This window comes from Amia ocellicauda, chromosome 8 (genome assembly GCF_036373705.1).
Source record: "Amia ocellicauda isolate fAmiCal2 chromosome 8, fAmiCal2.hap1, whole genome shotgun sequence".
Classification (NCBI taxonomy): Eukaryota; Metazoa; Chordata; class Actinopteri; order Amiiformes; family Amiidae; genus Amia; species Amia ocellicauda.
In genome coordinates, this window is record NC_089857.1 from 3,475,861 (window position 1) to 3,487,102 (window position 11,242).

Below are 11,242 nucleotides of genomic sequence, written 5' to 3' on the forward strand. Positions count from 1 at the left end.
CAGATAAGAATAGAGTGGAAATGTTTATTCAGCTGCTGAAGCAAAATTGCTTTTAAAATAAGACATCTTAACGTTGAATCTGGGTGTTGACCACAATTGCTTTTAAGACATTTGATTCTGACTGGTGACTGGCTATGGTTACATTTGCAATCTAAGAGTGTACATTCATGTATTACAAAACACAAAATAGAGGTATTTTCTAAATGTATTGCCAAATTGTCTAGAAGGTATTTCTATTATTATGTTGTGTTTTTTATATTAACAAAACATGGTATGTTAAGACAAGAAGAGCGAATAGAAAAGCATGGAAAGAAGACAACATGACTTAACTCACTGTTTTAGATGTGGAAATAACTTGCTATCAATTTTAGATCGCCTTGGTTTGCATTTCTGCCTAGAAACACACTACACATGACCCAGTGTGCTTAGAACAGTTAGCGGCGGAGTTGCATTACAGTTCACTGTGGGTTAGTAGCACCGGCTAAAGCAAAAGCTGGCATTGATTGTTTTACCCTACAGAAAAGCAGGGAAAAAATCTTTGCACTTCAAATTGGATATAAATTATAAATAACTACTCTAAAGGCTGTGAATTTTCGAAGGGAGCATTCTTCTGAGACTTACACAGGTAAAAGATGTTAGTGTGAGGGTTATTAACTTGATGATTGCAAGGTTGGTAAACTTGACCCTAGGCACTGATCACCGTGGTCCATAAAATCCTAAACGATCGCCCTGCTTCGCCATTCCTCTTTCTTCAGCAGGCTTCATTAATATAGACCAGCAAGGGGTCAATCTAATAAACACAGGGTCAATACTAGAACTATCAGCGTACACTCATTGGTGTAGCCATAAAGGTATTTTTTAATTGTATCCCTCAGGGCTGCTGCACTAATATAGACAGATAATACATATATGTGTGTGTGTGTATGTGTGTGTAAAGAATGAAAGAAGAGTGACTGTAATGCTTTTGTCTCATCCACTGAGAGTAATTTCAGTAAAGCTTACACTTGTCTTAGAGTCTGTACATTTATGTGTTTAGACCAGAAAACAGCACTGTCAGAATTTATTAGCGTCGTAAAAGAGAGCAACTATTATCATCCTTGAAGGTAATATCAAGGCAAAATTGGGAAATTTATGGGATATTCAGTATGTTCTGCTATCAAAATTTGCTCTGATGTGGCACTGATAACTACAGTATCTGGACACTAATATACCCCAGGACTTTAAATCGTTACTCGTTTCGCAGCCCGTTTAAAACTGCACTGCATTGTCGGATGCCACAAATCAGTTGCTAGGCAGCAAATATGGTTACAGGGTCTGGGCTATTAGCTGGTGAAATTAAGTGTTGAATCATAGTAAGTAACTATAGCAATGACCTACTATTAAACTATGATAAGAACCACAATAAACATGGCGTTGAAGAGAGTGTCATGTTCTGATGTGCTGCCAAAAGACAGTGGCACCTGTACACCGACACCGGCACCTTGGCTCTGAGAGATAGTGTTCTGCTTCTGTTGTGAAACCTGTCAAAAAAATGTTATGGCAGAAAAAACTTTTTTTTTTTTTTTACGAAACCCATATTATTAATACTATATATAGTTTTCACATTAAAGACCTGGCAGCTTTTGAGAAAGAAAACATAATCAAAAGTGTATTCTGCTTAAAGCATTTTAAAATACATGTATTGTGGTGTGAAAAAAATGTTAGAGCACTCATTTGTTGTACATATACAACATAGACAACAAGTGAAACAACAAGAATTGACAAACCTTGATTTGTCAAAGTCTGATTTGTAGATCGTGAACAGTGATTTTTAACAAGTAGGTGATTTAAATTAGTTTGGGCCAAACAAATGATTAAATTAATAGAATTTTAAAAAAATGTCTGGTGTTGTTAATCTTTACAAAATACATTATTTAATTATTATAATTATTATTATTACTGTTATTTTTAAATATGTATTTTAATAATATTTGTTTAGTTTGGTTAATTGATGTTTCATTATGTATTATTATTATTATTATTATTATTATTATTATTATTATTATTATTATTATTATTACTGTAAATCACTTATCAGGATATGAACTGGAGTGCTGTAGTGCATCATGCTATTCCAACTGAGAAATAGCAGACTGGTCAGGAATTCTTATTCCAAGGAAATAAAGACCTCAAAACCTTTTCCAAATATCCAACCTTTTTCTGTTTGTTTTTCTTTTTTGTTGTTGTGGTTTAGTTGTAAATGTGTGTCATGTAAAATTAAAAGGAAGTATTAAGAGCTCAATTCTGCAATGTATGTCCATTGTGTGCTAGTGTGTGCTAGTGAAAAGTAAAATAAATTACGCATAAGTTGTGTTATATATATGCATAATATGTTTAATATATATTTTTAAATGAATATGAAGTATTCAAATACTACAAGTAATGCAAATGACTGGAAACTTGCATCCAAAATCGTCTCTGTCGCAAAAGGTGTTTGAGATATTTGGACTTATACAGAGCAGAGTCTAGACTTATCTGACCCCCTGTCTGGCACACTAGCACTTCACTGCAGATGAACTGCGGTGATCAAATCAGCCCACTAACCCGATTATCTGCTAATGTACTCCTGTGTGTTTGTATACTACGCAGCAGAGATTCATTTATTAATATCACAACAAAACTGTCCATTCAAGTTTCACACCCCCATCACAGAAGTGGACCTCCTAGGATTGTAGGTTCTACACACATTTTTATGACATCCATTTTTTGTATTTTGTTTTTCTTTTATTTTTCGGCTTTTTTTTTTTTAACGGCTGTCCTCTGTTGTAGCAGATTGCTATCAGGCCTGTTATTCTCTCAGTTAAAAGAAAAAAAAAATGAAAAGCAGGGTTTTCACTTTGTAAAATGGGTCTTGCATGTATAGGAAACCAGCAGTGGGTGGAGATGTGTAAATGGTCCTCTTTAATATGGATATTTTGTAGTTTAAGCAAGACAAAATATGTATATTCAGTCAATTTTGTAGATTTATTTCTATTTTTACTCATCCCAAGATGAAACTCTAAATTACTGCATGGTTTGTTTCAATAAAGTGAGGTACCATATGCCATATTTATCATTTATAACCTTAACAAATAATAACAAAGAAAGAAAGAAAGAAAGAAAGAAAGAAAGAAAGAAAGAAAGAGAGAAAGAAAACCTGTTGATCCAGAAGCCTTGTTGATAGTTTACATGGGCTATCTATCTAGAATGTATTTAAATCAATTATATATTTAAGTCTGAAAATCTATAGCTAATTGTGTAGTTTGTAATGTCAACACACTGTAAAATGAAAGTTAGTTTGTTTGACTTTATTCATAGAAATAATTAAAATTAAAATAATAACACTGTACAGTCTTGACATGAGAAGGAAAACATGTTTTTAAAGGAAAACACAATCCTTTGTGAAACTGAAGAACTATGACAGTGAAATAGTTTTGCATGTGCTTCGGGAACCTTGAAGTAATGCATGTCGGAAAAGCCCCCCTCGCTGTCAGAGTTCCCACACAAAAAAACACTGAATTCAGAAAAAGCGCCAGACTCTCCACCTACTCTCCTTAGAGCACATGTTTGAGGAGGAGTAGAGAACTGGAATATGACCCAGAAACAGCCGCGCACAGGCTCCTCCAGGTGGAGGTCAGTCCTTAGAGATTCAGCGGCTCAGTCCTGTACTCTTAGCCTCCTTGCAGCCAGAATGAGAACACTTAGCAAGTGTCTCAGACCATGCAGTCTCGGCCTGCTGTAGGCTGGTGGTTTTCATCTTGTTAAATGCAGAAATATGTAAATTAATATATTTTGTGTGTGTGTGTGTGTGCTTGTTTTGTTCTTGTGTGTCATGTGTGCGTCTGTCTTGCAGGTACTGAGCGACACGAGTTGACTTCCTGGAAGAGTTTCCATTCCATTTTCAAGTTCTTCTCTGCAGCTTTGGAGGCACAGAGCAGCGATGCCAAGCCCACGACAACAGTGACGACCAGGAGTTCCAACAGAATTAAACACGAAGAGATTTAAAAGGGGGCACAAAATCGCTTTTTTTCCCCCTCTCACTCTCTCTTTTTCTCTCACTCTCCTTGTTTTTCTGCAAGCAGTCTCCCAGCCCCTCATTACATTGTTTTCTTCCTAGAGCACAGGGTCGTGGTGTATACATCTAAATAGCGTTTTGCATTATTTCTAGACGAGTGCAACTGTCAAAGCAATATGGGTTCACTGGTTGTGCTTCCTGTGGGCTGTAGCTTGGATTTCGTGCTGCCCATCAGTGCGCAGATTAAGGCTGACAGCAGCAGTACAGCATGCAGTACGGTGCAATTCTAATTGCCCTGACATAGCCCTGAACTGAGCTAATGCCAGAGCTTCACAGCTTCCCCTAGGTCCTATTGCTTGTAGCCTTTTTCCTGATTGATCTAAAATGAGTCTTTTTACCCCCATCTTTGTATCATAAATGCTATAAATTAGCATATAATGATTTTAGCTACAAATGAAGTGTTATATTTTAAGTCAAGTTCTGCTACTTTTCCCCCTTTTTAATGTTGTTACTCCTTTCTGTACAATGCAGTTTATTGTAAAGCCATATGTACAGTACCTGGATCGCTGTGTAAAATAATATTGTGTTTGTGTTCCATAGGTTTATTTTGTTGTGGTTTTTCCCTTAAAGGCAAATATATTTCCTCTTCTTTATTTACAGAAGTAATTTGATATTAAATCTGACAAACTCTTAAATCCTACATCCTTAACTGTTTATTTTATGTAGTTATAAATATTTGAATATTTTAAATGTTTTTTGTTTCTTTCTTTTTCATTGGCAATTTTATGCATGTCTGATACAAATTCTGATTTGGAAGGCAAAAACAAACAAAACAGACAAAACAATCCTATGTTATAAATGCAGAATAAGTGGTTAGCTGTTTTCTTAGATATCACCAATAATGAAGCATCAAATTGAGTTTTAGGGAGGACTCCTGTTACCAGAAAATAGTATGTAAAATTCAGGAGTTATAAAATTGCACTACTATATATATGTCACAAAATCAATGACTTCTGTCAGTACACATTTCTCAAAAGACTGAATTTCTGAAAACCTTCACTATATAAAGTAATCAATTTTTACTATTTGAATGTCTAAGGTCCCTGGGTATGCAGTAGTACTGTCCTGTGGGGGAAGATCAAACTACAGTTCTCACCCTACACCGCTAGGCTGAAACAACTTAAACAATGCCAAACCACACCAATAGTTTTGCATAAACCACCCATGGTGGACTACAAATTAAGATCCCTCATGTCTGGTCATGCTAAAAAATCAAGAGTTTGTCTGAGTTGTTGAGTTGTTTTTCTTCATGTAAAAATACTTCATATAAATACCACTTTCAAAATGTCTTCAAGTCCAAATGATAATTTTAAGGTCATGCACCTGTGTGACAAACCCCCAAATGTATACAAATGCATAATAATAATAATAATAATAATTATTATTATTATTATTATTATTATTATTATTATTATTATTATTATTATTATTATGCACATTTGGGTGCTTTTAGATTTTTTAAACCACTTTGTAACTTAAAAATAATTTATATAAAATTAATAAAATAATCAGGGGAAAGGAGAAACAAGTGAAGTATTTGGCCATCAGAATCAGTGTATTTCATTTTGAAACTGCATGGTTTACTTCCCATCTATTATTATTATTATTATTATTATTATTATTATTATTATTATTATTATTATTATTATGTATGTTGTATTTGTTGGGGGTGGGATAACACTAATGTGCTTTCCAGTATTTGAATATCGTTGCCTTATGAATCAATAACCCAATAAAATCAGTTGCAATGTCCAAAAGGTGAAATGTCTTTAACAAAGCCCAACAAGCCATATTTGCTAGCAATTCGATCGTGATCAGAGCAGCCTTAAATCAAATCTAAAGCACATTTAATTGTACTTTTTCTCAAATTCTAATAAGTATTCTTAATAATAAATGTTTTTAATCAGCCGGTACAATAAATTATAATAGTTTACTAGCATGCAAACCCTCTGCATCGCGTGAAATGGCTTTAATGAAATGTTGGGGGAAACTTTATAGTTTTTATTATTATTATTATTATTAATTTTTGGTGTTTTCCGTTTGATTGTACAGCTGTCTATGTACACGCATGTTCCAAGAGACAGGTATATTACAATGAAACTGCTTCCAAAAAATTATTGGTTTCATTTTAGTTGCTTTTATTTTACTCTGTATCGGACATGATTTTAATTGCTTTCAACTCTTATAGTTGTTTAGTATGGTTATTGATATGTCATTTTCTGTATTCAACTGAAGATATTGCTGTTGCTGAATAAACTTGTTTGTTTTAATATGTTGTGGTGTTGTTGACAATTCAAACATCAGAAAGAATATGTATCTTCTAACATATATTCATATGAGTATGTATGTTTGTGTGCGTGTTGTGCATATACAGCATCCTTTAAAAACTACCAAGACCCTACCGAGTTATTTCAGAATTATAGCATCTTATATTGTTATTAATGATATGGTTTTAATTAAACTTGTGTCTGAATTGATATCTTCAGTGGAGAGACGTGGTTGCTGCAGTTGTCAGGCTTGTGCGGATGTCATTCTGTGTTCCCCTGAAAGACGGCTGATGTCCCTGCTGCTTCAGAGATGTAAAACCAGCGGCTCGGCCCACCCTATACACTTGTGTTAACAAGTCACTTTAACTCAATGGAAGACTTAAACCCCTTCTTCCAATAAAATAAAGCCACCCATGCGAAAAAATAGCGACCTCAGAGGCAGTGACCAGAAAGAGCTGCAGGAAATATTAAGCAATGATCTGGAGCTGGAAGTGAGTTAGGGGATCAAACGGGACGGAGAAGCAGCCCAGCGCCGCGGTGCTTGTCCTGATCCAGCCCCCTGCTCCGCTCCAGCGAAACCGCATCCCGGCCCCCCGCCATCCGACCCGGCTCCTCGCGTATCATAGCGGAAACCGGAGCGCTCCTCACAGTGCACTTACCTGCCTGTGGCATCCTCTCAGGACCATTAGGGAAATTAAGCCAGACGTGCTGAAGTCCCTTTAAAAGTCTTAACTTTTTAGTGTCCCTCATGGTGGTGGTTCTTGGAGTGTGGGGGTCTGTCAGGTTGTATTTGATTTGATTTTGCTTGTTACCATTTCCACGTAGACATCACCCTGTGTCCCTAAATAAATGAACAACCATTGCTGTTCACTTGCGAAATCCATGTACATTGCCCACCACAGCTTTGATCTCATTCAGGATAGCTCGTCAATATTGAAATGTCTAATCGCAGAATAACACACCTAATAACCACTGATTAGACAATGACTAGAGTTGGGTAAGCAGACAGTGAGAACTATAGAAAACAACAGCACTGTAGACACTATAGCCTTAAGTGATTAATGTTAGCTAAAAGCTTCATATCGCTTTAATATTTACAAAATCGTTTGTTTTCACATGGTGCAAACCAATACGGTCATTAACCGCCCCCTCGATAAATCTTTTGAAATCTTCCTATTATTAACCCAGTAACAGCAAGAGAAAACACCTCGCATGTCGTGTCACTTCGGCACGAAATCAAATTCACATTTCACAGAGCGCACAATAATCGGCACAATGTGATAAATCCATAGATACGCAACATGGTTATTAAAATGATCATGTACATTATATGAGTCGAGACATATGAACTTGCACTGGCAATTACAGTGCTCGGTGTTCAAACAGGAATCAATGTGCGCCCCTTACCCATCACCTGGCACTCCTGCCCCGCTTCTGTCGGGGGCATTGCAGGATTTTCAAACTCCTGCTGAAGTTTTCACTTTGAATCTTTTGAGTGGCAGCAGGTGTTGTTTTGTTGCTGGGGTTGATTTATAAAAAGTCAGCTCTATCATTATAGGTTATTTATGCATTGGGCTCATTCGTGTGACAACAGTGTAAGAGCCATCCTCATAAAGAATCACTGATCACTTTCATGCAGGCCTTTATAGTTCCGGAACACAAACATTCCTTATAAATAAATACATACATGAACGTCACAATCAATCAAGATGTTTTGCTGGATCAGCAGAAGTGAATCTGATAGGCCTCCTTCGGATGAATTGACTACATTTGTCAGCAAAACGGGTTTTAAATTGTCCAAAGCGAGCGCATCGCAACCTACTGAAAGACAATCAGCCAAACGTCAATGGTTCGTCATCACATCATCGTGTTTATTTCAGCTGCACTATATTTATACACACGTATGCACTTGCATTTGACGTTTCGTCTTTACACTTCCACGCCACATCTCTGCTGTCCAAACTCCTACAGCCTTGTCAACGGGGCCTAAAATGATATTTCAATTATTGCATGAATCGCGCTCTGCCACGCATGTCCCAGAGCCCAGCCTCTCCCGTCAATCCTGGATATTAACTATCAGAGACCAAACTGCGCTAACTTAAAACGTCACTTTTTTCCGCTGTTCTGCAGGGGAGTCCTCCAGCAGATCACTGGCAGCCCTGTATTTGCATAATTATATGCTCTGGTCTGAAGAGAACACTAACCCCCCCATTTTATGGGTCACTAAGCTGCAACAATCAGTGTTTTATCACGTATGCTAAGCAAAACCTTAGAAACTATCTGAAGATTCTCAGAAGAGGTTTCTTAATCACGGGGAGCAAAAGGTTTGTTGCCAATGAAAGTATGGGCTCTGGATCCTCTGGAAGTGATCTGACATGTTTTTGGGGGCCGGACTGAGCCTGCGCGCTGCTGGGACAGTGAAGGCGCTCGATCTGCGCCCTTGAACAGCAGCGATGCTATCAGCGCTGCAATGGAAAAGTTTGCATTAGACATTCATTGGCTGACTCCAGTCATTTGTTCTCAAAGCTTGTTTGAAATGTATCTGTGCTCAGTCCACATCTCCAGTGCAGTTGTACACCACTCTTACCCGCCGTTTTCCCCTCTAAATCTAACTAAATCTGTATATAATCCCCCGGCCGACTCCTTAGTGCTGCCCGTTTTAAGATGAAACATCTCATAACCCGGTTTGTACTTAATCAGCATAACATAAATATGGGTGCTACTTTTGTGGCACATAAATCAATGAATCGATGAAGAAAAGTGAATTGCAATGAAAGTATACGAATGACACCTCATGTGGCAATGTGTAACACTGTAACAACTTTTTCTCAGTAACGAAACTGATCAATCTCAAGGGATGCCATTGCTTTAAACTCTCTCTCTGTCTCTAAATCAATACCACTTTCAAAATGTGGTATCTTTCGACATTGTCCATCAAGTACATTTACTTCCAATTTAAACGTATTCAGATACATTTGTCCTCTGTTTTTCCATCATACACGAAGATTGGCTCAAATCTCACCTGGGATTTTTATTTGAATGTTATTTTGATCGATATATGTTGGAGTAGCAGAGAGAACAAAACTATTACAGCTTTCTATATTACTCAAGTAAACACGATCAATAATAATAATAATAATAATAATAATAATAATAATAATATATAAACGCTCAGCTAAAGAGAAAGAGAGAAAAAGCCAGGTTATGACAAGCTGTCGCTAAACACCGTGATCCCTGATTTAGACAGAGTGCAAAGAGAGTTGTCTATCAAGAATGTGTGTATTACATTACATTCCCTGCTGATATTTCTGTGGGTGATGATAATTACTAATTTATTTAAATAGATCACCTGAAGCAGTAGCTAACAGCGACAATGGGACATTGAGACGTTGGCACTTCAGACGAATCAGGGTTCAAGTCAGCTCAATGCTCTAGAGTTTCAGAGGTTCTTCAAAGTGTATTTATTTATTTATTTATTTATTTATTTTAATTCATGGTGTAAAACTAATTAATTATCATTAAGCTATGGATTTATTTCATATTGAAAGATATTTTTAAACATCACTTTGATTAAAGAAAACATTTCTGATTTTTGATTGATTACTTAAACAAATAAATACAATTAAATACAAACGTCAGAAGAAGAGTTACAAGAGGTTGAAGTTACCAATATATACATACATGGAAAATGACAGTTCCAGTAAGAACGCATACACTTTGCATTTTAAAAAGGTAAAAATTAGACTGAAAACAGGTATCTGTCAATGTATTAAAATGCCATGTTAATGTATAGTTACTGTTGCGCAGTCTGATATATTTTTTACTCGAAGGCTCTGAATATTGCAAAGAAAGATTAATAGATCAAAGCTAAACATATGAAAACAGAATGTGGGAAGGAAAATACATGCCGCTCAATCACATACGTACAGGTAATTCCCAAACAAACCATATAAGTATATTAGTGGATTAAAATACATAATAATGATCAAGCAGAATTAAATTGAAACATTTCCTGTCAAAGTGTTAACAGTAAAAATAAAACATTAAAGATTCTGAAAATTGAGTGGTAGAAAATACATTTAGTTCAATCACTTATAATTAGGAAATAATTTCACACGCACACAGTGTTATATGTTTATATACTTATGTTTTATTTATTTAATATACATTTAGTTGGAATTAGATTCAAACCAGGTTTTGATGTGATTCTTATTTATTTTCTTAATAAATAGAGTAATATACAGACACGTTTCAGTAGAATAAATTCTTATATACACGCACACACATATATAATTATATACATATACATATATATGGTGAGTGTATGTAATTATATATATATATATACACACACATTTAATTGTACACTTTAAATAAGATTTCAATTATTTACATTGTTATTATTTAGCCAAGTTTCTATATTTTCAGATTTGATTCAAGACACAAAATAACATGTTGAAACTATATAAATAGATTTCCTATGATATATATATATATATTTTAGAATTGAAAGAAATTACATATAGAAGCTAAATATTTTGTAGTAATCCTAAGGCAATGTCTTTCTTATTGTTTTATACGATCATGATTAAACAGGAAATGTTTTAAATGAACTTCCAAAGAAAGTTCTACAGTGCCAATCATGTTTTGGGTATCCAGCTTAAAATGTTATTTCGTCTGCGCTGGCATTTAAAGCAGAGATACCAGCTTGAATAAACTACGCCACACATTTACACCGTTAGTGTGCCTTTACTTTATCGATCGGCAGATAACAGCCCATCTGAATGTAAAATACCTTGTTCCAATACACTTGCTGTTTGGTGACAGAACAAAATGTTACTGAAGCTCTAATACGATCACATGTACCATTTCATACACACAT

General features: G+C 35.6%; 1 protein-coding gene across 1 annotated transcript in view; it reads left to right on the plus strand.

Moving 5' to 3' along the window:
* The window catches only part of arb2a (ARB2 cotranscriptional regulator A), a 207,967-nt gene extending 201,604 nt beyond the window's left edge, over positions 1 to 6,363 (plus strand). The window contains exon 11 of the mRNA XM_066711846.1: positions 3,872 to 6,363. Within this exon, the coding sequence (XP_066567943.1) occupies positions 3,872 to 4,023 (152 nt within the window). The 3' untranslated portion in view covers positions 4,024 to 6,363. The remainder of the gene's footprint in view (positions 1 to 3,871) is intronic.
* Positions 6,364 to 11,242: the final 4,879 nt, after the last annotated feature.